Here is a 27977-nt window from a genome sequence, read left to right as displayed (position 1 = left end):
ATCTGCGGCCTCTTGTCTCAGACTCGGATAAGCGGAAGATGACCGGGGTCTCTTGGCAGTGCCTCATCAACGAGGGTATGCACGCGGGCAACCGGGTAAGTTTTTTAGCCGTCTTTGTACAACTTCACTAAGAATTTCAGCCTTGTTTTGTTCATGTTTTTAACTTGCTTCATTTGCAGAGTGTGGTGCTTGTCAACGAAGCCTTCATCCGTGCCCAGCAGGAGATGGACAATCTTAAGGGCCAACTGGATGCCCAGGGCCGAGAAACGGAGAAATATCTACACCTTTTTCAGGAGAAGGAGAAGGAGTTGAACCGAGCAGTCGCTCTTTCCAACCTCCGACCTGAGCTTGACGCAGCGAAGGCCGAAAACCGTCAGTTAAGGAATGAGCTGGCCGCGATGGCCGAATATAATTGGAGTCTCGAAGCTGACAATATCGTCCTTAACCGAGACAACGCTCATATTTCCTCGAGGCTTGGCGAGCTCGAAACCACCCTCTCCCAACTCCGGGAGGAGGTGGACTTGGTGAAGACGGATGCTGCGAGCTTGGCCGAGAGGAATCGGCTGCTCGAATCCGAGAGTGCCCGATATCAAGAGCGTGCAAGGGTGTTCGAGGAAAAGGCGGAGAGGAGGGCCCGGATGTGTGATGATCTGAAAAACAAATTTAAGGAGACGGCTGATGCAAATGACACTCTCCAGGCCGAGCTTCAATCGGCCATCCAAATGCAGAATGTCCTTGGAGAGGGTCGGGATGCTTTGGAGGCAAGGCTAGCCAAGGCCGAGGCTGATTTGGAAGAAGCTCTGAAGAGCGTGGAAGTCGTCGAGGCTCAAGCCACTATTGTTGCCGTGTGCGAGAAATGAAAATCTCGGCGGATCACTCTCGAGCAAGACGAGTATGGATTTACTGATCTTCCGGCCCTTATTGCTGAGGACAAAAGGGTCGAGGGAGAGGCTAAGGATGCTCTCGGTTCTGACTCCGATGACTCCGAGCGAACAATGTCCGAACGTTCTGGCTCCAGCCATTCCAGGTAGAATAGGGCTTTTACTTGTGTTTCATCTTTATTTTATTTTCTGCCTTTGTAGGACTTTGGTGTTTTGATGTAAAAACATCCCTTGTACAGATTCTGTATAATTGAAAAAATGCATCTTTCTAGTTCCTTCGTTTGAACGTTTACTTATTTATTCTTCACTGAACTGTTGGTCCGTTTTACGGACAAGCTGACTCGTAGTCATTAGTTCACTGTGCCCGTAAGGCTTACCTAATGCTTTGTGAATTCAGACGCCTCCGAATCGTGATAGGCATTTCCTTAGGGCCGATTTTTGTTTTTGCAGTATTTTAGGGCCGGTATTCTTTCGGGCATCCGAATCTCAGCCTTGGCTGAATTTTGACGTAACAGTCCCCGGTTGGGGAGGTTAGAAAATTTTGGCTCGGATCGTTGTGACCTCGTTGCCTTAGTCGAATTTTTAACGATTTTGGCTCGGTTTGCTATGACCTTGTCGCCTTTGTCGAATTTCGACCATAGTGCCCGGTATAGGGTGTGTGGATGAAGTTGTACCGAAATACGGCGGTTATCACCGGGGTAAAGCCTTTTAACAAGAAGATAACCGAGATATTGCTGTCCAAACTTTCGATAATTTTGCATTGCAAAGTGTTTGTATACATGAGAATTTTGTTCCCTTCTGCTTTTGCCGTAGCAAGTATTAAATGGACATGATTCATTTTGATCGTTTGGTCCTTACACCGAAATGTATCATTTTTGGCCCGATGCTGTTTGTTGAGGGCGGCCTCCGAAGTGGGTGTGATAGTCCCCTAGCTCTTGGCTGAGCTGCAAGATCGGGTGAGTGTTATTAAGTCCCCATTCGTTGGGTGTGACCCCGAGGTTCCGGATGTTTGTCCTTTATATTTGTCAAGTAACACGTTGTACTTGTTGCCTCATTAAAAACCTTGTCGGAAAACCCGTTTTGGGACAAAACCTTACTAAGGAAAAGAGTGCAGCACGTGTTTTCAGATTTAGATTCTTTTCTTTGCCTGGTACTCGGCTTCCTACAAGAGAGAAAGGTCAAAAATAGAGAAACATGGGGTGTTTTTACCTCAGCAGTAGTATCTTTTCAGATGAGCCACATTCCAGTTATTGCGCAGCCGTTGCCCATCTATGGACTCCAGCTGGTACGATCCTTTACCCGTTACCTCGGTTATCCTGTAAGGTCCTTCCCAGTTCGGACCCAGTTTTCCTTCGTTGGGATTCTTGGTGTTCAAGGTAACTTTTCGGAGCACCAAGTCCCCTATTTGGAAATGAAGAAAATTGGCTCTCCGATTGTAGTACCTTTCCACCCTCTGTTTCTGGGCTGCGATACGGACCAACACGTTTTCGCGAAGCTCGTCCGTGAGGTCGAGTCTTACGGCCATGGCCTCCTCGGTCGTATATCGAAACCGGAGGGTCGGTTCACCAACTTCTACGGGGATAAGAGCTTCAGCCCCGTAGACCAACGAGAAAGGAGTCTCTCTAGTGCTCGATTTCGATGTGGTTCTGTAAGCCCACAATACCTCCGGTAATATTTCTCTCCAATGATGCTGTGATGCTTCAAGTCTCTTCTTCAGGTTTTGGATTATTGTCTTGTTCGTGGATTCCGCCTGTCCGTTTGCACACAGGTGATACAGAGTTGATACAATTTTATTGATCTTCAACCCTTCGAGGAATCTGTTAACTTTTCCACCCACGAACTCGGGCCCGTTATCGCAAGTTATCTCAGCGGGGATGCCGAAATGGCTGATGACGTGATCCCATATGAAGTCAATGACCTCCTTTTCTCTGATTTTTTCAAAGGCCTGCGCTTCAACTCATTTGGAGAAATAATCAGTCATAAACAAAATAAAACGGGCTTTACCTGGTGTCCGTGGTAGTGGACCGACGATGTCCATTCCCCACTTCATGAAAGGCCAAGGTGACACCACCGAGTGCAATAACTCCCTATGATGATGAATCATCGGAGCATGTCTCTGACATCCGTCGCATTTACGGACGAAGTTCTTTGAGTCTTCCTCCATCTGGTTCCAGTAATAACCGGCCCTAATAATTTTTCGGACCATAGCATCGGCGCCGGAGTGATTGTCGCAGGTTACTTCGTGCACCTCTCTCATCACATACTCCGTCTCTCCGGGACCCAAACACTTGGCCAAGGGTCCAAAGAAAGACCGTCGATACAATTGGCCGTTTACCAAAAACAAAACGCGCAACTTTGGTCCTTAATGACCGTTATTCTTTCGGGTCATTTGCGAACTTCCCATCACGCAAGTAGTCGATGTACTTGTTGCGCCAATCCCAAGTTAAAATCATTGTGTTTATTTCGGCGTGTTCGTTTTCTATCGCCGTGTTTAACAAGCGCACCGTTGCACCAGGGTTGATTTCCTCCACTTCGACCGAGGATCCCAAATTTGCTAATGCATCGGCTTCGCTGTTCTGCTCCCTCGGTATGTGTTGTATGGTCCATTCTCTAAATTGATGTAGTACCACTTGGATTTTTTCAAGATACCTTTGCATCCGCTCATTGTTGACCTCAAAGACGTCGTTCACCTGGCTTACGACCAAAAGAGAATCGCACTTTGCCTCGATTATTTCGGCCCCCATACCTCGAGCCAGTTGCAAACCTGCAATCATAGCCTCATATTCGGCTTCATTGTTAGTCAATTTAGCAGTTCTAATGGACTGCCGAATGGCATCCCCGGCCGAGGTTCTAAGGATGATTCCCAGCCCGAAACTTTTGAGGTTCGAGGCCCCGTCAGTGTGTAGAGGCCAAATACCTGAGGCCTTTCCCGGGGTCAGCAGAAGTTCTTTCTCGACCTCGGGGACCATAGCCGGGTCGTAATCTGCCACGAAGTCGGCCAAGATCTGGGACTTGATGGCCGTTCGAGGTTTGTACTCGATATCATATCCGCTAATTTCTACAGCCCATTTAGTTAGCCTACCCGATAGTTCTGGTTTATGCATGATGTTTTTTAGGGGGTAGGTAGTTACTACACATATCAGATGGCATTGAAAGTAAGGCTTGAGCTTTCTAGAAGCGCTCACCAGTGCCAATGCCAATTTTTCCAAGTGGGGATAACAGGTCTCCGCATCCCCCAAAGTTCTACTCATGTAATAAATAGGGAATTGTGTACCTGATTCTTCTCAGACCAAATCGCCGCTTACCGCTACTTCGGAGATAGCAAGGTAGAGAAAAAGCCGCTCGTCCGCTTTTGGCGTGTGCAGCAGCGTGGGCTGGACAGGTATCTTTTTAGTCCTTCCAAAGCCTTTTGACACTCCGGTGTCCAAACGAAATCGTTCTTCTTCCTCAATAAGGAGAAGAAACGGTGGCTCTTGTCGGAGGATCTAGATATGAAACGGACTAGCGCCGCTATCCTTCCGGTGAGCCTCTGCACTCCTTTGATGTTGTTCACTACTTTGATATCCTCGATGGCCTTGATTTTGTCCGGGTTGATTTCGATACCCCGGTTAGACACTATGAAGCCCAAAAATTTACCGGACCGGACGCCGAAGGTGCATTTTTGCGGGTTAAGATTTATGTTATACTTGCGGAGCACATCGAAGGTTTCCTGCAAAATTCTTTAAATGGTCCTCTGTTTCCAGGGACTTAACAACCACGTCGTCAATATAAACTTCTATTGTTTTTCCTATTTATTTTTCGAACATCTCATTAACTAGGCGTTGGTACGTTGCACCGGCATTTTTTAGGCCAAAAGGCATGACATTATAACAGTAAGTCCCGTACCGGGTAATGAATGATGTTTTCTCTTGATCCTCCGGGTGCATCCGAATTTGGTTATACCCGGAGTAAGCATCGAGAAAACTTAACATCTCATGTCCGGCCGTAGCATCGATCATTCTGTCGATGTGAGGCAATGGAAATGAATCCTTCGGGCATGCTTTATTTAAATCTTTGTAATCAACACACATTCGAAATTTGTTACCTTTCTTGGGCACCACTACCACATTAGCCAGCCAATCCGGGTACTTTACCTCCCGGATAGAACCTATTTTTAAAAACTTGGTTACCCCGTCTTTTACGAAGGCTTGTTTTGCTTCCCCCACGGGCCTTCTCTTCTGCTTCACTGGGGGAAACTTCCCGTCCAAACTAAGCTTGTGATCTGCTACTTCTGGTGATACACCTGTCATGTCTATATGGGACCATGCGAAGCAATCTGCGTTAGCTCGAAGGAATTCAATTAACTTGTTCCTAAGCTTCGGGGTTAGCCCCGTGCCCAGGTATACCTTTTCTTCCGGTAGATACTCGAACAAGATGATCTGCTCCAGCTCCTCTACGGTCGATTTGGTTGCATCCGAGTCATCCGACATGACAAACGATCTGGGAACATCAAAATCATCCCCTTCGTGCCCCGGATCCGACCTGGTGTGCTTTGGTTGCTATTTGGCGTCCGCTTCTCCGGTTAGATCTTCTTCCTTCTGAGCCGGTTCTTTGGGCCGAGGTCTTGCTTCTTCGACTGCGAACATCTCCCTTGCAGCGGGTTGTTCACCTCGGATGGTTTTTATCCATTCCGTGGTGGGGAATTTCAGCAGCTGATGCAGTGTTGAGGGCATGACCCTCATGCCATTTATCCATGGTCTACCCAGCAATGCGTTATACTTCATGTCCCCTTCAATTACATAAACACCGTTTGCTGGATAGTGCCATTGATGTTCATAGGCAATGAGATCTCCCCTTTTGTGGTTTCTCTTGCCATGTTGAACCCGCTGAGTACCTGGGCAACCGGTACGATCTGATCGAGCAGCCCTAGCTATTCGACCACGCTCCACCGGATGATGTTGGCCGAGCTACCTGGGTCAATTAAAATACGTTTAACCTTAGTTTTAAAGATGAGTATAGAAATTAACAATGCATCATTGTGCGGTTGAATGATGCCCTCCGCGTCCTCGTTGCTGAAAGAGATAGAGCCCTCGGGTAAATAGTCCCAACTGCGCTTCTCGCGAACAACAGAGACCTTGGCCCGTTTCATTACCGGCCCTCGAAGGGCATCGGTGCCCCCAACTATCATGTTGATTGTATGCTGGGGTTCTTCCGGCTCGGCCCTTCGATGAGCCTCCCTTTCCTTGTAGTGACTTTTGGCTCGTTCACTTAGCAGTTCTCGGAGATGACCATTCTTCAGTAACCGGGCTACCTCCTATCTCAACTGGCGACAATCCTCGGTTCTGTGACCATGGGTTCCATGGTATTCACACATCATGCTCGGGTCCCGTTGGCCCGGATCCGACCTTAGAGGTCTCGACCATCTTACATCCGGGACACGACCGATGGCCGAGATGAGACCCGAGGTACTGACGTTGAAGTTGTACTCTGATATCTTTGGCGAGTCCTTGTTGCCGACAGAGCTTCCGGCATCGCTCCTGAATGAGAGACCCCGGCTGCTCGATGGTCGCTCGACCCGTTTACTACCCGACCGAAGAAAGGGCTTGGGCTCACCCTTGATTTCTCCGACCTGAAACTTTGCTTCTCCGAATGGGAGTATGGCCGATACCTTTACTTCGACGATTCGGCCTTTGTTTCGTAACCCTTCCTTGGCCTCTCAAAACTTTTACTCACATTTATTGGCCCCGGGGAGAGCTCGAATTGATCATCTTCCACCCGAATCTTTGACTCGTATCAGTTATGGACATCATCCCATGTCACAGCCTCGTACTCCATCAAGCTTTCTTTTAATTTGAACGAAGCTGTTGAACTCTGAGCATTGAGCCCCTATGTGAAAGCTTGTGCGGCCCATTCTTCTGGAACCGGGGGGAGTTCCATCCGTTCCCTTTGGAAACGATTGACGAATTCTCGTATTAACTTATCATCTCTTTGGGTTATACGGAAAATACCGGCCTTACGGGCCTGCACCTTTTTGGCACCGGCGTGAACTTTGATGAAGTCATCAACGAGCATTTTGAAAGAAGTGATCGAATGTTCGAGTAGATGGTCGTACCATGTCACTACTCCTTTGGACAAGGTTTCCCCGAACTTTTTCAGCAGTACCGATTCAATTTCGTCCTCCTCCATATCATTGTCCTTTATGGCGCATGTGTATGAGGTCACGTGTTCGTGCGGGTCCGTTGTTCCGTCATATTTATGGATATCCGGCATTTTAAACCTTTTTGGGAATAATTTTGGGGTTGCACTCGGAGGAAAAGGCTTTTGGATGTACCTCTTCGAATCCGGCTCCTTCAGTAAAGGTGGAGCCCCCGGTATTTGATCCACCCGAGAGTTATATGTTTCGACCTTCTTTTCGGTCGAGTCTACCCGCTTTGCCAAAGTTTCGAGCATTTTTAGAACCTCGGTAGAGGATCGAGCTCCGGATCCGTTGCTCTCAATAACGCGTGCCTCCTCCCTTCTGGGTTTAACAACACCGCTCGTTTTTTCCGGGGCCGTGGTATCCCCTCCGTTTTGCAACCGGGCTATTGCGATTCCCTGTTCGGCAATCGCCGCTCTCTGCTCGTGCAACATTTAAAAAATTAAACGTAAGTCAATATTATCATTAGGTATACCCGGTTCTTTCCGGTCCTGTGTCCGAGACAAAGTAACAGAGTTGTGGGTATTTAGAGGATCAGTGGCCGGTAAAGTGGCATTCTCCTGGTCCACGGTGTTTTGTTGGTCGAGTCCCTCCCTCGAATTAACGGGGTTCGGTTCAGCTGGATTTGGTAATCCTCGTGGCTCGTTGCCTTCATTTTCGGCCACGATCTCGTTGTTGTTGATGTGACCAGATTGCCCACTGTCAGCCAATTAGTCCGTTTCTTCAGACACGAACAGAAGGTGTTTTTGATTTAGATGGGTAAGGTAGGGATCAAGATAAAAGACCACTATCATCCTAGTCCCACGGTGGGCGCCAAACTGTTTACCCCGGATTTGGATAATCAATTAAAATTGTAAGCGAGGTATAGGATATGTGGCTATATCTTGATCTTATTTTATAGAGAGAATGAATATATGAATATGCTATAAAGAAGCAATCGGTGATTTGCTATGTTCTCGTGGATCTGTCAATACATAAACGGTGTTTGATTTAGGAGATGTAAGAGATGAGTACAACAAACATAAATCGAATCTGATATATTGAGAGGGAGATTTGTATATTTTGCTATTACAAGAGTTCTTAGTAATGTAGAAGCCAACCCTCTAAAGGAGGGCAATTCCCCCTATTTATAGTGTTGCCCACTGGGCTCCATACAACATAAAGAATAAAATAATAAGGGAAAAGTTCTGAGTTGGATTAGGTTGGGTTAGGTTGGCCGTACGATCTGACACCTGTACGGTTGACAGTTGAGCATGGCAGGACGTTATCGTCGCGTGACAGACGCGCAACGGATCTCCTAGACCAACGACCTCAATCATCCGGACTAACGGCCACGTCCAACCCGGCCGTGGAGAAAACCGGACCAAATGGTGCCCTACCTTGGTTTCGGTCTAGGCGTTCCTCCGGTTCAGAACGATAGTCTCCGTGCACGTTCCTGTGCCTCTCTCCCCTCGGTTCCTTGTCTCACCGGTTTAACGCTTATCCGGTTTTTACCATATACAAATAGAGTAATCCATTATAACATCATTCCTTGATATTGGGAGCATGTCTTAGGGAGTTATATTATTAATAAATTTATTAATAACAGAACTGTCCTTTACCATTTTTTTTCTTTGCTTTCTGTTTTTTGAATTCTTAAACACAGAAACTAGTTTTGTTAAATTATTGCTTTGAACATTTGGGAATAACACTAAGTAGACCAATGTGGGAAAGATTACTGCCACAAATAGCAGTAACTTTGATGACAGAAGTAGAAAGAGAGTATTAAACAGTAGTGTTATATCATCAAATGCTATGAAATTATGGATTAAATTATCGGCCATTTGTAGGCAAAACAAGTAATGAAGTAGCACTACTAATTTCTACAACCAGTTTCTCCATGTAGAAGAATGTCTTACCATCTGTATGACAGACTTTAATATTTTATTATTCTACTTAGTTAGATCATTTATTCAACAATTGTTGTATAAAATCTCCATATAGTAGCTAATACCATACTGAATGTGGTTGGAGTCCTACCCCAAATCAGATAGCTTTTGAACTATTGGATTATATTCCTCTTTTATAGCATTGTCTGCTGCAGCATTCATGTTCCTGAAAAAGTCTTCATTGACTAATAAAAACTGCGGTTTTATGAAATTAGGAAGTACAGAAAGTAGGCGCCATGGTAGTTGTATGAAGTGGATATCCTTTTCTTCGGACTAGGTGAAACGGAAGCATGAGTCGACTTGGACGGTACATAGAGCCCGTTTGGATTGGCTTATAAGTTGGCTTATAAGCTGTTTTCAGCTTTTTTGAGTGTTTGGCTGGCCAGCTTAAAGTCATTTTATGCTTAAAATAAGCTCAAAAAAATAATTGGACCCATTTGACTTAGTTTATCTAAAGCAGCTTATAAGCTGAAAACAGCTTATAAGCCAAAAAAAATAAGTTGGACTACCCCAACTTATTTTTTTCAGCTTATAAGCTGCAAACAGCTTTAAGCTGTAAGCCAATCCAAACGGGCTCATAAAGTACTATGGTCCCAGCATTTCAGCTTTTCTCCTTTTTATTAGGCAATTATCTCCGGGCGACTTCCAAATCCACTTTCGGAGTCAACATCCTCATTAGCTAGATTTGGGATTAATATTCATTACAACCATCTTGGTATATTCTTGAACGCGGAAGAGAAGAGACGAGAGGTAAAAATTGTTCCACGGAGCGTGCTAAATTTGTAATGCCAAATGGCGTTCCTAAAAAATAATAATTAAGACAAGAAAAACACGATAAGTATAATGTCAACTCAAAAGTTTCGTTTGTTCTTGAATTGACGGACTAACTTGTTGGTTGAACTTGATCGTGAATCCGGAGCTAGGCTTGGTCACAAATGCGGATGTATGAAGACTTGCGCATCACCACCTGATGAAAACTTTTTTATTTGCAGAAGACTTCTTGATATGTGAAAGACTTGCGGATCACAACCGGGGAAGAAGATTTCTTGATATGCAGAAGACTTGAGGATCACTATTGAAGGAAAACTTCTTGATATGCGGAAGACTTATGGATCACCAATAGGGATGAAGGCTACTTTCACGAATTTATGGATTCTCAAATTCCGAATGACTTTAGAGAGTTATGTAATCCCTTATTTATAATTGTAGAGGATAGGCAGTCTAATTACATATGAATTCTTCTGTTTGATTCTGAATGGCTCATGTGAGCCATATCACAAGCTATGTGATAAGGTTGCATGTAATTGATCAAGATATATCATTTTAGACAATCAAAAACTTTTGATTGGTCCTTGTTTGACTTGAATTTGACATATGTCATGGACCTTGGACTAATAAGCTGAGCTCATCTTTTGAAGATCAATTCAATGGACTAGCGCAGATAACGTTGAACTTTTAATATAAATCCATGACTTGAAATTAATAAAAAATCAAGTTATATTAGCACATAATATTTATTTGGCTAATGAATTTGGGATAACAATCCAAATTTTCTGGAATTCAAATGTCTACAATTGGTCACCCAACTATTTAAATTAAAAATAGTCGGCATCCTGTATAATACGTATACCCGTGTATAATAAGTATATAATCTAGGTATACTAACTAGGAAAAATAAATAATCCGTCCGTCCCAATTTATGTGACACTATTATCTTTTTAGTTAGTTCCGAAAAGAACGACACCTTTCTATATTTAGTAAAAATTGAACTTTAAAATACCCATTTTGTCCTTAGTGAGATGAGTTAGAGCCACATAAATATTTATAGCTCGTTTTTACCCAGACATACACCTTCACATAAATTCAGATGAAGGAAGTAATAAATTTGGTCGACTATTTATGTAAAGACGCCGTAGAAGTTTTAGTGGGTTTGTGGACGTAAAAAATGTGAAATTGAAAAAACATAGTAATTGAAGAAATTTAAAATATGGTATATGAAAATTAAAGCTGTGTTCTGACATGAACACAATTTGCAAAAATGTTGAATTTTTGTGAGTTATTTGGAGTGAAAAAAGGTGAAAATGTTATAAAATAAAAGCAGTGCAATAAATTAAAGTAGCAAAAATGAGAGAGAGACTGAGAGAGAGTGTTATTCATCCAAAATGTGTTCAAGTATATACAATATGAAAACTTATGCCTCTATTTATAGTGCTACATAAAGGCATACAAAAGGGTAACATGTCATTCAATATATGAGATAATGGAAGAGCCATTAAGATGGTGGAAGATAATGGAAGAACTATTAAGATGATGAAAGATAATGGAAGAGACATTATATTTGTGTAGTGGACATCCATACTCTATATTTCATAACACTCCCCCTTGGATGTCCATAGATGATGTGCATTGTTAAAACCTTATTAGGAAAAAACCCCGTGGGAAAAAATCCTAATGTAGGAAAAAGAGTACACATATCTAGTAATACACTTTGAGAGCTGCCTCATTAATAACCTTACCAAGAAAAACCCAATGGGACAAAACCTTGATTAAGGGAAAAAGAGTACAACACGTATTTCACTCCCCCTGACGAAGACCAAAATTCAGATGTCGGAGTCTTCACATTCCAATCTTGAATGTCATCTTCTCAAGAGTTGAAGTTGGTAAAGATTTGGTGAACAAATTTGCAGGATTGTCACTTCAACGTAGTTATTGCACATCAATATCACCATTCTTCTGGAGATTATGTGTGAAGAATAACTTTGGTGAAATGTGCTTCGTTCTATCTCCTTTTATGAAACCTCTTTTTAATTGAGCTATGCATGCGGCATTATCTTCATATAATACTGTGGGCATTTTTGTATCACACTTCAAGCCACATCTTTCTCTGATGAAATGTATCACTGATCTCAACCACACACATTCTCTACTTGCTTCATGAATAGCGATTATCTCAGCATGATTTGAAGAAGTAGCAACAATGGACTGCTTTGTCGATAGCCATGATATAGCAGTACCTCCGCATGTAAACAGATAGCATGTTTGAGATCGAGCTTTATGTGGATCGGATAAATAACCTGCATCTGCATAACCAACAAGATCTGTACTACCCTTGTTAGTATAAAACGGACCTATATCGCTAGTTCCCTTCAGATATCGCAATATATGCTTAACTCCGTTCCAATGTCTTCGTGTAGGAGAAGAGTTATATCTTGCTAGCAAATTAACAGAGAACGCTATGTCAGGTCTTGTAGCATTAGCAAGATACATAAGTGCACCAATTGCACTAAGATATGGTACTTCAGGACCAAGAAGCTCTTCATTTTCTTCTTGAGGTCGGAACGGATCTTTACTCACTTCAAGTGAGCGAACAACCGTTGGAGTACTTAAAGGATGCGCATTGTCCATGTAAAATCGTTTTAAAACCTTTTCGGTATAATCAGATTGATGGATAAAGATCCCATCTGTCAAATATTCAATCTGCAAACCAAGACAAAGTTTTGTTTTTCTCAGATCTTTCATCTCAAATTCTTTCAGCAGATAATGGATTGATTTTGTAAACTCTTCAAGAGCTCCAACAATATTCATATGAAAGATTCTGACTATCACAAAGAGACAAGGGTAAACATAGTATATTTGTACTATTCGTCTATATTTGTACCATTCGTCAATGAATATAAATTAAGGCAATTTCAGTACATCAACCTTGATTCATTTAATCCATTTAAGGATTATAAACAAGTTTCCCAAGAATTTGTATATGCTTCAGGCATTTTGAATCCTTCAGAAATTTTCATATAAATTTTGTCAAGTAAGCCATATAGGTTGTGACAACTTCCATCAGTATAAATTGTGACATCTACTGATGTTTGGACTACAGGTCCAATCGCTTACCAAGATGTATCATTTCACTTGCTAATTATTTCTACATCAACATGCTTTAAGAGACGTAGAATTCTAATCCTCACAACCTTATACTATATTGCGCGCTATATAGTATCAAAGATATCGTCGACGATATATCATTTGTATCGGTTCGCAATTCGATATAACTTATTGAAATCTCATCACTTCATTATTTTCAGGTACTTGAGCCTCGCATAAGGTTTCATGAAGTGTTATGTCGTCGGCTCTTCAAGAGCAATTTGCCTCCTTATTATGATCATTTGCTCCTCCCTTTTTTCAAGGATTATTATATTTGGAACCGATTGGTCTACCATGCTCCATGCATGTTGCAGACTTTGTCCTTCAGGACATTAATAGCATTTTGCAGATGAAATATGAAATAGTTGGGTCAGCAAATGCTTCCAGCATTTGACTTGAATTATCTGAGGATCATACTGATGATAATTCACAACATATTTCTTAGCTGCTTATTCTCTCCCCCCTTATTTTAGTGACATATGTCCCCATTTTATTTGGAAAAATCCATCTGTGTGCATCATGGTATATCCATTAATCATGTACCGGACATCAAATGCTAAAAGATGGAAATATCTAGTTGCTGACCTGAACCAAGTATGAGGGGAGAATTTATCAAAATTTATTGATCTGAAGCTTACAAGTGCTGTTGTATGCAATATATCATATCTCAGACTAACATCTGAAACTCTGTTCTCATAAGCAATGGTTTAGCTGTATTATGGAGGCATCTAATGCCAAACCAACTTAAATATAAACCAACATTATCAAGATGATTGTCTTGATTACATATTCTGAAAATTGTGCTTCCAACTCAATCATTTTGAGCAAGCAACTTCGTAAATGTCAAACTGCCAGTTGACAATAAACATACATGTGACCGTCTCATAGATGCATCTATTTAAGACATCACATTGTAGGTGAAAGGGCCCACATTCACCTTTTATATTTTTCAGAATTTTGGGGATTCAGTCCAACATTAGCTGGTGTAATCAACTTATCATGAGAACAAGCAACACAAATAAATTCTTGAAGAATCTTCTAGTTCTTCAATATGTTTTTAATACTCAATTAGCACATCAGATTTAAATCAGGACGATCAAATGGTCTTGTCAACTGATAAAATTATATGTACCCGTAAACTTCAAGTTTACCATGACGAGTGCTATTTTTTTTTTTTTTTAAAATAAACTTCTGGTTTACTATTGCATGAAATTGTATATCAATAAACTTCTGGTTTATCGTGGTATGTGATCTCATCTTGCTCGGGTAACATTTCACTTGTGTATTTCTTACCCATAGTAACTTGAAGATATTTAATATTCCAATAATTTGTAGTCTCAATATGATAATCATTTTTATTGTTAGTAAACTTCAGGTCTACTATAGTATTCCGATCGTACCAATTACGATCTGCGATGAATGGTATTATCATATATAACATCTTCAAGAGATTTCAATTTATTTATCATAATCAGATATTATTTGGACATTGCTAGTGTCATGATACTTGTAAATAAATAATTAGCTCTTCTGGAGCCTTTGATCATTAATTTCTATTACCAAATATTTCTTAAATACTTCTGGTACCATGAAAGCAAATTTCGACACTATTGGTGTCACGAAATAAACATTGAATTCTAAACTTCAATATTTCAAACATCTCCTTCAGGGAGGTTCATCATTAACTGAGTATTTTGTATCTAAGCTCAATCACATAATAATCAAATCCTTCATAAAGAGATACATTAATTGTTATTTCCTTCAAGGAAATCAATAACAACTAACCATAATGTATTAATGTGGTTATAGGAGAAAGCATTCTACTCTGCTTCCTTTTGCCTTAGAATGATACTTTAATATGTTTCAACGTACGACAGGTACGTGTAGCAATGTCTGAATTTCATACCACCAAAATATAACATCTACATTCCTTGTATTTTATCCCTCCAGGAGATAAGTTGTGGTATTTGTTCATTCACTTTGGGGAATGAAACCTGATTATTTAAATGTGCTTGAAATATGACGCTCATCAATAGCTCGTTATTTTGCTCAAACACAAGAAGACATTGCTTCAGAGTATTTCTCAGATATTTTGGTAATTCTTTCTGCTTCAGGAGTAAAGTTTCAGAGTTTTACTGCTTCGGGAGTACAGTTTCAAGTTTTACCACTTCGGGAGTAAAGTTTAAAGGTTGACTAATTCAGGAGTAAATTTCTGAATTCTACTACTTCGGGAGTAGATTTCAGAGTTGTACTATTTCAGGAGTAGAATTAAAAGCCTTACTACTTCAGGAGTAAAATACATAGGCTTACTACTTCTGGAGTAGAATTCAAAGTTTGCTACTCGTGGAGCAAAATTATGGGTTTAGTACTTCGGGAGAAAAACATATAATATTCATTATTTCTTTTCAATTATTCTACCTCTTCTGGAGATGGATCATGATATTTTCACAATCAAATGCACGTTTATATTTATAGGTTTTACTACATATTATCACATTCACTTCAGGGAATGGATCTATATTTATAGCTTATATCAAAAGTTCTCATTCTTCAAAAATGGAACACAATCATCTGAACGTGCAGGCCTTAAGCATATCAAATTGTGATAGCTTAGAATTTCTTTTAAGATATTGCTACTTCAGGAGCAAATTGAGGGATACATATGATGTAGAGAAATTTTCTCTAACACATATTCAGTTGTAATCACAACAAACTTATGAAAATACTTCAGGTGATTATAGGCATAAATAAATTTGGTCATAAAGAGACTTAAGAAAAGAAATATTATCACTGGCATTGGACTTCGTAACACAACAATGGCAATATATTGGATGCCTTTTTTTTTTTTTTTTTTTACTGTCAATTTTCCAAAACTGGAATACTAAGTAAAAAAACTTCAGCAGTAGCCACGGCAATAATAAACGTACTTGCTAAAACAAAAATAAGGAAATGATTTCACTTACCTCAGCCAATCACGAAACCATACCAAGTTCATATATACTTTGCCAACATTTATAAAAGAAACGGTACGGCCAAAGGTATACCAATCCTTCAACCCACCATATAAAATGTAACTTTTTCCATAATTTAATGGTTGATGTTATTTATCGTGGTCCGTGAATGTCGATTTATAGCTAGTGGACTTTCATTTGCTGAGTTTCAGCTTTCAAAGCTAGATACGATCATCCACAATACTTTAATAACTAAGAAATTAATACGGCAAATCATACCTTTGAACCGACTAATTAGTGGACGGGACATATTCGACGTCCAATTCCTGTTAGAGTCTCGTGCTGATAACGTGTTATAAAATAAAACAGTGCAATAAATTAAAGTAGCAAAAATGAGAGAGACTGAGAGAGAGTGTTATTCATCCAAAATGTGTTCAAGTATATACAATATGAAAACTTATGCCTCTATTTATAGTGTTATATATAGGCATACAAAAGGGTAACATGTCATTTAATATATGAGATAATGGAATAATCATTAAGATGGTGGAAGATAATGGAAGAACTATTAAGATGGTGAAAGATAATGGAAGAGGCATTATATTTGTGTAGTGGACATCCATACTCTATATTTCATAACATAAAACATGTATTTGGAGTCTTTCAAATTCCTGACAGTTATAACAATTTTATGTTCAAAATATGATTCTAGAATCAAATTTGGCAAAAAGTGAAAGTTATCCATGGCCAAACGGGCCCTTCCAGTCCTAGCCTCCCTTTCTTGCCTTTTAACCTGCCTGGGCTTTGGTCCCTGGACAAAGCCACCAGTCCACAAAACCCCAATATCAACAGTCCAGTCCAGGCCCGGCCCATAAATTCCCATACTTATACCATCTCTCAATTAATAACATTTCTTCTTCAAAAAGACATCCCAAGCCATTTCCCCCTTTCTCCACACTCACACCATCATACAATCAAATGGGTCAAGGAACACCCGGTGGACTCAACCGCCAACTCCCAGGAGACCGCAAAAACGACGGAGACAAAAAGGAGAAAAAATTCGAACCCGCTGCACCACCAGCTCGAGTAGGCCGTAAACAGCGCAAACAAAAAGGACCCGAAGCAGCAGCCCGACTCCCAACTGTTACACCCTTAACTAAATGCAAACTCCGGCTATTAAAACTGGAGCGGATTAAGGATTATTTGTTAATGGAAGAAGAATTTGTTGCTAATCAAGAGAGATTGAAACCTCAAGAAGAGAAAACTGAAGAGGATAGATCTAAGGTTGATGATTTGAGGGGCTCGCCGATGAGTGTTGGGAATTTGGAGGAACTTATTGATGAGAATCATGCTATTGTTTCGTCTTCGGTTGGACCGGAGTACTATGTTGGGATCTTGAGTTTTGTTGATAAGGATCAGTTGGAACCTGGTTGTGCTATTTTAATGCATAATAAGGTATTTGAATGTGTTTGTTTTTAGTTCATTTTGATGTTTTGTTGGTCGTTGCTTACTTAGGGTTTGGAATAGGGTTATATGCCGAATTACAGAGTTGTGAAGTTAAGAATTGACATTGGTAAATTCCTTTACTGTTTAGTTATACACATAATAATGCTGGGATTAGTTATGATGACATTATTTTATATCGACCGGTTGGTTTGTTGTGTTAAATGAATAGGAATAGTGCTGGTATTAGTTATACATACATGAGGTGAAAAACACTACCAAACAAGGGATTAATAATACCAAAGCTAATACATGTATTCCCTCCGTCTCAATATATGTGATATAGTTTGACTAGGCACAGAGTTTAGGAAGACTTTTGAAACTTGTGGTCTAAAACAAGTCATAGATATTTGTGTGGCCCTAAATCATTTCATTAAGGATGTTTTAAGTTAAATTATTTATAAATATAGTAATGTATCTTTCTTTTTGGTACAGACTAAAAAGAAAACTGTATATCACATAAATTGGGACAAAGAGAGTATTATTTTCTCGAATACATCCTACCAAACGACCCCTTATACTCCTAACTAGGTAATAGTTTAGGAAAATTTGGTATTTGAGCTTTTAGTAAGTTAAGAATTGGACTTTGAAATGGAACAATAGTTGGATATGCTTCAATCAGCTCCTTCTTTTGTGTTTGGAAGCATGAACCTTTAGGTCTGTGATTAGTTATTGATAGTTCTTGTTAATAATGTTTAATTATGATTTACTGCTTCTAAACTTGGAGAGTGTAAGGATTTAGTGCATTTAATTCCACAAAGTATATCCTATATTCAGCAGCATGTGAAGGTTTCATCAGGATATAAACATGGCTAACTGAGGGTTTTCATGTTGTTTGGTTGGAGCAATTTTTATGCCCGTTGGAAATATAGGGAACTTTTCTCTTGCTTTTTATTTTTTATTTTTATTTTGTATAATATTGGCATGAGATGGATTTAATGGAGAAACGTGGCTAGTGAGGATTCATGTATAGTCGATCCCAACTTGTTTGGGACTGAGGTGTAGTTGTTGTTGGGTGGAACAATTACCTTGTCAAGAGATGCTTTTCTCAGTTGTAATCTTTTAAGTGGTCTTTTATCCCCAGCCCACAGCTAGTTAATAATTTGATGAGCCTTTCTCAGATGCTCTGCCTTTATATGTTTTACATAATACTTTTGAGCATTGGCTGCGAAAATGTTTAATCAAACATTTGCCAGGGAAGCCGGTCAATTTCTTAGGTATATTAGGCTTTGGCTTTGCAGTTTTGAATTTGTCGATGTATTTTTGATTGTTGGCAGCTTGTAGATCTTGTGAAGAATTTTGCGGTGGTTTTGACAATATCATTCTACATTTGATTAGATTTTCTAGTGCTGTAGCAATTTTGACCTTTCTTTTTCAGAACCCATATGGTCTCTTTCTCTTCGCACACCCCAACCCCCAAATTTTACCTTATAAATGCAGCAGATATGCTCTTTTACTTCCACAACCTTTCTTGGTTAGGTTGAATACATGGGAACCTACTTAAAGTGTCAGTGAATTTGTACGGTCAGGCAGCTATCCTTTCAGCTCCTTTCAAACTGCTCAGGGATAGTGGGATATGACTGCTTTGATTAGTTTTCCTGCTTCTGGGAGTCAACTTTTTGAATGTTTGTAAGGTAGGGCCCAACCAGATTACAAATTAACATCGTGTAACATAACAACTGATAAAATATTTAGAATTCTAGTATCTTTTTGACTTGCCATTGTAGTATGTCACGTAGAAACTGATAAAATATCTGAAGTTTGTAATATCCTTTTGAATTAACATTTTACTTTATCACCAAAAACTGATAAAATACCTGTTTTGATATCCTATTGAATGAACATTTTCTTTTCTTTTTGACAAGCCTTCTGGATTAGCATTTTCTATTACCCAGATTTTTGTGCTTTGTGAGATTATCTTTGCCACAGTCCTTGAGAAGTGATAGAGGATAAGTAAAAAGATTTCAATATGATTGTCAGCTTTTGTTTTGTTTAGTTGGGGAAGGGCTTAGTTGTTGAAAAAATTCCTGTGGCTAATTGATCACCGTGCCTCGTGGGTTAGTGGATCTATTTTCTTAATCCACACATTATCTTTTCATGTTTGTTTTCTAGCAGTAGCTTCTCAGCAAATATCTCCATCTTCTTCCTTTATTTTTGTAGAAAAAGTCTCCACTGTTGAGGCTGCATCACTTTTACTTATGTATAATCTGTCTTCTTTCTAGCAGTAATTTCTCAGCAAAGATCTCCCTCTTCGTCCTTTATTTTTGTAGAAAATTGTGTAAGTTTGTGTGGGGGTCATTTTGACTTATGTATTTTCTCATTCAGGTTCTATCGGTTGTTGGGCTTCTACAAGACGACGTTGATCCAATGGTCTCTGTCATGAAGGTTGAGAAAGCTCCTTTGGAATCCTATGCTGATATTGGTGGATTGGACGCTCAGATTCAGGAGATTAAAGAAGCTGTTGAGCTTCCTTTGACTCACCCTGAGCTGTATGAAGACATTGGTATAAAACCTCCTAAAGGGGTCATTCTCTATGGAGAGCCCGGCACTGGCAAAACTTTGCTTGCGAAGGTTTGTTTCTTGTGTATAATGGACTTAAAAATACTGTCTTTAAGTCTCCACTTTGATCTCCCTTGACTGGAATGAAACGTCTGTAATTTGATTGAATAAAGACAGGGTGAGCAAGTGAAAACTTCTTTGTATTTGACCAAAGACCAAATACTGTTTCCTGTTCTTTGAAATTTCTTAAGAAAGAGCTACTCCTGTCCAAGTATACTCCCCAGACATGACTTTCTAATGTCAAACTGGGTTTGGTAGAAGAGCCATTGAGCTTTTGTGAAGAAACATAAATAATGACAAATGACATGAAAAGTGTAATCAGGTAGAAAGTCAGGGATTTCCTAAGTGCCTAAGTTCACTTAGACATACATTTGACTGAAATATTTTTCGGGATAGATTCATATGCTAATGAGCAGATTCTTTAGGATGAGTTGAATGTCGTTCTCTCTTTGGATAAGATTTTGTACATGTCATGGCAGGTAGAGTTACTTGAAATTAGCATGTGATACCTACCAGGATGGTACTTGGGAAGTTCATTGGTAGTGCCCACATCAATTTTTTTGAGGAAAATCTGGTTTGTTGGATGCATTTTATGAGTTTGGTTTTCATTAACCTGTTTAGAGTGTGATGCTATGTCTTCGAGTTTTGAGGAATGATTGGTTCGTTGGAAGTATGTTTTGGGTCTGGCTGCCATTAGCCTGTCTGAATGTCATGCTATCTATTTGCGTCTGTGTAAGAAGTGCTAGCAGTTACGTCTTCCGGTCCATCTTAAACTTAAATGGCATCTAATGTTTTGGCACACCCTTTAGGAAAACCATATAATACCATAATTATAAGCGGTTATTTGACTAAGTTACCCTTTATATCACTTCAAATTACCCTTTATCTATTCTCACTGTTTAGATCATCTATTGGAGCATGGGTAGATTTGGGAAAGATAGTTGATGCCTTTGTTTCCTAAAATGATACTTATTTTGGACCAAATCTAAAAGGTTAAAACTACCTGTAGTACAGTCTTTGTCGAGTGTTTACTATTTGCTGTCACAGTAATAATGTCTTTGTGTCGGGTGTTTACTATTTGCTGTCACAGTAATAATGTCTTTGTGGGTATACAAAAGATAAAATCTGTGCTGTGTTAATGAATTTTGTTCAGGCAGTCGCAAACTCCACTTCGGCAACTTTCTTGCGTGTTGTTGGAAGTGAACTGATTCAAAAATACTTGGGAGATGGGCCTAAATTGGTGAGGGAGCTTTTCAGAGTTGCTGATGATCTCTCACCTTCTATTGTCTTCATTGATGAGATTGATGCAGTTGGTACCAAGAGGTTTGTCTCTGGCATCAGTAACTTGAAGATTGGTATTTTGTGGATTTCTGTTGATAGTCTTCTTCTGCCAGGTATGATGCCCATTCTGGTGGTGAACGTGAGATCCAGAGGACCATGTTAGAACTTTTGAACCAGCTAGATGGTTTTGATTCCAGAGGAGATGTTAAGGTGATTCTTGCTACAAATAAAATCGAAAGTCTTGATCCTGCGCTGCTGCGACCTGGTAGAATAGACAGGAAGATTGAGTTCCCTCTTCCTGATATTAAAACAAGGAGGCGCATTTTCCAGGTTTGTTGTTGTGATGTTAGCAAAAATTACTGAGTGGTGAATCGTGGATTGCCTCCTATTTGCTGACAAGAAAATCTATTTTGGATATCAGATACACACAGCAAGGATGACTTTGGCTGATGATGTCAACCTAGAAGAATTTGTTATGACCAAGGATGAATTTTCTGGAGCTGATATCAAGGCAATATGTACTGAAGCTGGATTGCTCGCTCTAAGAGAACGGCGGATGAAGGTAAGACCTCAAAATGGAAAGTTAAATTTGTTTTAGGAATGAGCGATTCAGTTTGGTCCCAATTTGCACCCAAATGCTCAACTTTGGAAATTGACTAAGTCCATGTGTTTTTTCATGTGCGGGGTTGTCTGTTGCTATGTAAATTGACCAGGGAGCATGTTGTAATCGGTTGCGTTCTTGATAAGACAAGTTGAATAATTTTATTCTCGAAACCTGGAATGTGGAGCTTAACTTGTTTGGAGGGCATTGTTTGGGCTAAGTCAAAGTTGCCGATTTTAGCATTTTTTTTTTTTTTTTGGGTGTTTTGATCTATGTCTGAGTAAGTAAACTAGAGGCGTAATGTGCGATTTCTCACTGTATTCCTATGAACTTACAGGGGGGCAGAAACTAAGTGTTTTCGGAATTAATTTAATTTCAACTTCCTGATCACCTGATCTTGTTCATGTCCCATAGGGGTTTGCAAAAATCATGTTATGATGGAGTTAGAACTTCCGGAGCTAATAGTTTGCATTTTGCTATAGATGTTGACAGATGTTTTCTGTTCTCTGCAGGTGACTCATGCAGATTTCAAGAAGGCGAAAGATAAGGTGATGTTCAAGAAGAAAGAGGGAGTGCCAGAAGGACTTTACATGTAGTAAATTACCTATCGCTTTTCACTCATACCTGTTCAGCATTTGGTTTAGTTTGTTTTCATTGAGAATAACATTAGTTCTCATTTTGTACGGTGATGTTTTCAATCATTTGGGAAAAAATTACATTCAGAACATCTGGGTTGGCTACATCAACCGTTTTTATTGTGTGCTAAATTCGCTTTCCACATTATATGACTCGAACCTTCCTACTTGCAAATCACGATCATTGCTGTTGTAGTAGTGAAATACTTTTTGCTCTACACAGCATTTTATTTGAGAGACAGTTTGCTCTTAAGGTTAAACTAGAGTAGGTTTTTGATTTTGGCACTAGTACAAAATTGTTCCGTCACCCTGTGGAACAGTAAGCGCTACTTGTACCATTTGTAGAATACCTCTATATTCTTTCTCTGTCCTACAGTATTTTATGGGATTCTTGCCATTTTATGTCTTAAAGACACTATTACATTTATTATTTTATACAAGTTTTACAAATTTGAAGAATTTGAATTTATATAGCTATTCATAGCAACGTTTCTTTATCAGATTAATTTTGGCCTGTGCTCAGATTAATTACATTTATACGGACTCTCTCTTCCTCAAAATGTTCTTGCTAGACAGCTGTAAACTCTACTATGTGATAATGATATACAGGTCTTGGTGTCTAAATAAATGGGTTTTAAAGAAGAAAGGAAGAGAAGGTTTACAAGGTGAAATGCAAGCTTTCTAATACAGTTCAGTTTTGAAGGATCCAATTTCTTGTATACTTAAAGTAAATGGATTTGAACTTCATCTCAAGTCGCATCTCATCTCAATCCTTATTAAGAATTGATTCCTCCTCGCAGAGAACATCTTATGCTTTTAAATTTTGAAGTTTTAAAATTTTAAAAAGAAATAGGAGTATTAATCACAAAAAATTCAAATATACTAAAGAGAGAGATGCATGTCAGAAGCGTGAAAGCAGGTTTAACCTAACTGGTTGGTGAACTCATTTATGAACTTTTACTGTGAGGAGTAAATGGAATCTATGAACTTGGTGGTTGTTGGTAACAATTACGTACTAATTTGGAAAGGTGTAATTCCTTTCTTAAGAAAAATCATGGAACTATAACGTACGTTTGGAATCTGTGAAAATTTTACATCTTGGACAAAAAAATTAGAATATTTTAAAAATTTGATTCGATATAAAAATAGATGACGTATGTTTATGAGTCGATATAAAAATAGATGACATATGTTTATGAGACAAGGTGGGAGATATAGGGTATGACAGCAGTTTTTTTTTTCCGGCGATATTTTATTGTTGAAGGATAAAGATAATGTTTAAGTGCTGGTTGAAATAAGTGATATAGGTTGGGATTAATTTGAGATGTTTGTCCAAAAAACATGAATAATATCCATAAGCGGAACTCATGCTCCTCTATCTATTAGTGAAAAAAAAATATACTAATAGTACTTTTCTTGGGGAAAGCATTTCAATAATTCGTCGTAATCGCACAATTGGAAATGATATTTACCGAGGATAATATTTTCCAGGAAACAATTTATGCCTTACTGGACACCAAAACTTTTATCCATCTTTGATGTTTAGAATAAAAAAGAAAGGCATCGTTTCTGATATATTATTAGCTTACCTATCGAGAAGTTGTCTCATTATTTTTACCCCAACTGAACCTCCCAGAGACAATGGTTATATTAAATTACTGGTTCCGAAGTAATTTTGGCTTAAACTTTGTACTTGTATTAGAAGTTAATATAATATGTATGAATAATCTATCTGAAAACTTAACACGTAATTATAGTCCAAACCCATGATTAAATTTTATGGCTCCACCTCTATACTTGCTCGAGTTTAGTCCTCAGTACGCTTCACTCTTTGGCTTTCTTTGCGTTCAAATTTCAAGCCTTCTAGAGTTTGCTTATACCACGATATATCTAGGCTCCGTTTGTCCATAGATATCAAAAAAAAAAAAAATCATTTTTTTTTGGAATTTTGGAGTTGGAGTTGTGTTTGGTCATAGTTTTTGAAATTGTAGCTTTTGATGAAATGTAGTTGTAAAAAAGTGATTTTTTTTGAAAAACAAGTTTTTTGAATTTTGATATTCCGGAATACAATTTCAAGTTGTATTTAGAATTCTCATGGCCAAACGTTGATTCCGAAAAAAAATGAATTTTTTTTCTGGAATAAAGTGAATAATTCTTATGGCCAAACGGGACCTAGAATGTTTTCCCTCACTTTTACATGTGTCAAAAAAAAAATTATGATATTTCAATTCTTACGGTCTTGAGTCATCTATGTTTTTCTTTTCCAAGTACAGTATCTTTTAAATAGCATATTATTTTCTTTTCCTCCGTGAGTTAAAATCACAAGAGGATCCTCAGTGGCGCTGCCCGCAACACAAAATCAAACTTCACAACAAAAGCAAGAAAATAATAAACATTACGACTTCGTCAACCGTATTAAAGCAAGCAAAAGAAACAAAGTGAGAAAAAAAGCGTTAAACTTTGAAACACCTGACTTTAATTAATTAAAAGAAAGAAGTGCAACAAACTTACATAACACATTACACTGTGGATGAAAACAAACATCAACGACAAAAAACAAAAACGAAAAAAGAAAAAAGTTACTCTTTTCTCGCCCTAGATGGCAAAGTTACCGTGCATTGCAAATAATTTAATTTCAAATTTTATAGAATTTCCACATTCAACAAGTAAATTGGACAGGGAGTGTACCATCACCTTGCATTATTATCGGGTTTTGATTCTTCACTCTTCGGCTTTTTTGCGTTCAAATTTCGGAACTTTCTACAGTTTAGTTATATATAATCTTTTTTCTTTTCCAAGGATATTTTAAGTAGCATATTTTTTTCTTTTCCTCCAGATATTTTTTTTCCCAGGCTTTCTGCCTTTTCTTGAGTTAAAATCACAAGAGAATCCTCAGTGGTAATTCTTGCTATAGTTCGACTAAACATATTAAAGTAAGCAAATGAAACAAAAGTGAATAAAAAAGCGTTAAACTTTTAAAACCTGAAATACAAACGCTCAAAAGAAAGAAAGTGCAACAACTTACATAACATTGCTAACGGGGAAAACCACGTAACATTACACTATGCATGAAACCAAACATCAACAAGGAAAAAAAGATAAGAAAAAAAAAAACTCACTCTATTCTCACACTAGCTAGGCAAACTAACCAAACATGCATGAAACAACGTAAACTAGTAAACATAATGAAACTTATATGAAAGTGACAAATCTTCATGGAAGTGGAAGGTTCCCTGCACCACCACCACCACCACCACCACCTAGACCCCCCAAGCCACCTGGACCACCAAGACTCCCAACACCACCTATTCCACCACCTCCAAGTCCTCCACCAATTCCAGCTCCAACACCAACTCCACCACCAACCCCACCAACATCGCCGCCTACTCCACTTACAACTCCGGCAAAAGGCAGGCCATTATTACCAATGCCACCGAAAGTTCCAGTGCCTCCAAAAACATTCTTTTGGTCTGCAAGACCTTTGTCACTTGGCATTTCTCTTGCTGCTATGGTATGAACCACTACCAAAGCAACACAAAGGATAACTATGGACAACTTATTGGCCATCACTTCCTCTCTCTCTCAATATGCCTAAAGTCTCTTTCTTGACCAACCTTTTCTTTTCTTTATCCTATATCTTTACACCTGAGTGATGAAGGGTGTTACCTTGAGTCTCTTTTTATAGGCAGAAAAATGGGTTGGTGGAGAACGATACAAACATTAAATGAAATTTAATGCCTCTTTATACGTCTTTTTAGGCTGTATCCATTGGTTCATGGAAAAACCTTTGGTTTGTTTGCCAAGGAAAAAATATTCATTTTGAAAACATGTTTTCTTAAAAAAGAAAATGTTTTTGCAAAAAATTTGACCAACCAAAACATTTAAAAAAAAATATTTTCTTCCATTCTAAAAACACTCTTTATCCATATTATTTGTCTTTTAAGCCTTTGGACACCCTTAAAAAACACATTTAACAGTTTTAGTTATAAGAGTATTTGTATAAATAACTAAATTACTCCTCTCTTAAACGTCTCGTTTAATTAAAATTTCACTAATGGAAACAGTAAAGATACTGTAAAAAAATCACTTCATGTTCTCTTATAAACATCAAATATTTTGAAATAAATTAAAGTTTCTAAAACAATTATTTAGGGTAAAGGAGTGTTTGTTTTCTTCCTTTCGAGTATCACAAATTTCTCTTTTCCTTTTTGGGGTCATGTTTCAGAAAGGTGTATCGGTCAAAGGAAAGCGTTGTTTTAAATAGATGGTCAGTTAGTCATTATTGAGCTACGGCAGCCTATGGATCCGCTCTCCGGAGAGCCGGAACTTTTGTAATCCAAAAATAAATGGAACCAAAATAACCCATTAAAAAAAAAAGAAATAAAAAAGGCTTCACGCACAGAATCAGTGCGTAAAAGGACTGAAGTACATTTACACTTAGGTTCTTTTACGCATAGATTCTGTGCGTAAAAGCCCTCAAATAAAACGTGCCCTTCTTCCCCACCACTGATCCCCCAATTCAAAAAAGAAAAAGAAAATCAGTCATTAAAGGTCACGTTCCGAGGTCCTACACGATCAAAAACATCGTTTTCTTGTTGATTTCCAACCCAAAAGTCAATATTTTTGGTACATTGAAGTCTAGGAACAAGTTTCTTCGCAATAAAGCGGCGTATAATTCAATTCAAAAACTCAAAATCAAAGCTTCAATCTAGGTATTTTACTACGATTTTTCTATTACATTATTAACCTAAGCATTATTATTGAGTATTATTTGCGGATATCGACAAAAAAAAAAAAAAACTTTTACGCACTTTTTTTGTGCGCAAAATGGGGGCTGTTTCCACTCCCATGGACAGACCGTTTTTTTCGCTTTTTTTTTTTAATTTTTTTTTTAATTTGTTTATTTGTTGTTAATTGTTTATTAATTGTTTATTTAGTATTTGTTAATTGTTAGATTACCGAGTTAAGTATTTGTTAATTGTTAGATTAGTTATTTCAATTGTTAGACTAGCTAATTATTTATTTAGTTTTTGTTAAGCCAATTGTTTATTTGTTAATTGTTTGATTAGTTAGTTAATTGTTTATTTATTAATTATATGCTAATTATTTTCTAGCTAATTGTTAATTTTTGATTTGTTAATTATTAATCTTTATATCTTTAATTGTTAATTTATTTATTTGCTAATTAGAAATTGAAAATCCTTAGTTTAGGATTCAATCCTTTGTATAATTTCTCGATAAAAGATAACTACGTATTAAAGATTAATTAAAAAAATAATGATTAATTTAAAATGCGTAAAAAATATACCACTTTAATCCTTACTTCATGTATTAATGATTAATTTAAAATGCCTAAAACAGATAGGACACCTCTATGGAGCCGGGGCCCTTCGACAACAGAGGTGTACTTTATCTACAGCATGAGCATTGATCCCAGTATGTATGGGATAGGGCTGTTCAAAACCGAACCGCTACCGATAACACAACCGCAAAATTGGCTTATTGCTTAATGGTATTGCGTTATCGGATCAGCGGTTGGGGA

The 27977-nt window shown here is 38.5% G+C and overlaps 3 protein-coding genes across 3 annotated transcripts; 2 read left to right on the top strand and 1 right to left on the bottom strand.

The window, feature by feature from the left end:
* Window positions 1-398: 398 nt before the first annotated feature.
* LOC132611777 (uncharacterized) lies at window positions 399-860 on the top strand. Its single transcript, XM_060326151.1, has one exon. It carries the CDS (start codon window positions 399-401, stop codon window positions 858-860), a length of 462 nt encoding a protein of 153 aa, XP_060182134.1.
* A 15901-nt stretch (window positions 861-16761) lies between these two features.
* On the top strand, window positions 16762-22527 carry LOC132610224 (26S proteasome regulatory subunit 4 homolog A). Its single transcript, XM_060324521.1, has 6 exons — window positions 16762-17311; window positions 19685-19930; window positions 21072-21241; window positions 21313-21529; window positions 21621-21761; window positions 22313-22527. Exons 1-6 carry the CDS (start codon window positions 16835-16837, stop codon window positions 22394-22396), a joined length of 1335 nt encoding a protein of 444 aa, XP_060180504.1. The 5' UTR covers window positions 16762-16834; the 3' UTR covers window positions 22397-22527.
* Window positions 22528-25648: 3121 nt separating this feature from the next.
* LOC132611776 (glycine-rich protein 5-like) lies at window positions 25649-26002 on the bottom strand. Its single transcript, XM_060326150.1, has one exon. It carries the CDS (start codon window positions 26000-26002, stop codon window positions 25649-25651), a length of 354 nt encoding a protein of 117 aa, XP_060182133.1.
* Window positions 26003-27977: the final 1975 nt, after the last annotated feature.

The sequence above is a fragment of the Lycium barbarum genome, chromosome 9 (genome assembly GCF_019175385.1).
Source record: "Lycium barbarum isolate Lr01 chromosome 9, ASM1917538v2, whole genome shotgun sequence".
NCBI lineage: Eukaryota > Viridiplantae > Streptophyta > Magnoliopsida > Solanales > Solanaceae > Lycium > Lycium barbarum.
Note: the sequence above shows the minus strand (reverse complement) of the source record. Positions and strands in the feature narration are given on the sequence as shown.

Coding starts and splice junctions, on each gene's coding strand:
- LOC132611777 (XM_060326151.1), top strand. CDS start 399: ATGGCCGAATATAATTGGAGTCTCGAAGCTGACAATATCGTCCTTAAC.
- LOC132610224 (XM_060324521.1), top strand. CDS start 16,835: ATGGGTCAAGGAACACCCGGTGGACTCAACCGCCAACTCCCAGGAGAC. Junction 17,312..19,684: donor CTATTTTAATGCATAATAAG/GTATTTGAATGT, acceptor TTTCTCATTCAG/GTTCTATCGGTTGTTGGGCT. Junction 21,242..21,312: donor GATGCAGTTGGTACCAAGAG/GTTTGTCTCTGG, acceptor TTCTTCTGCCAG/GTATGATGCCCATTCTGGTG.
- LOC132611776 (XM_060326150.1), bottom strand. CDS start 26,002: ATGGCCAATAAGTTGTCCATAGTTATCCTTTGTGTTGCTTTGGTAGTG.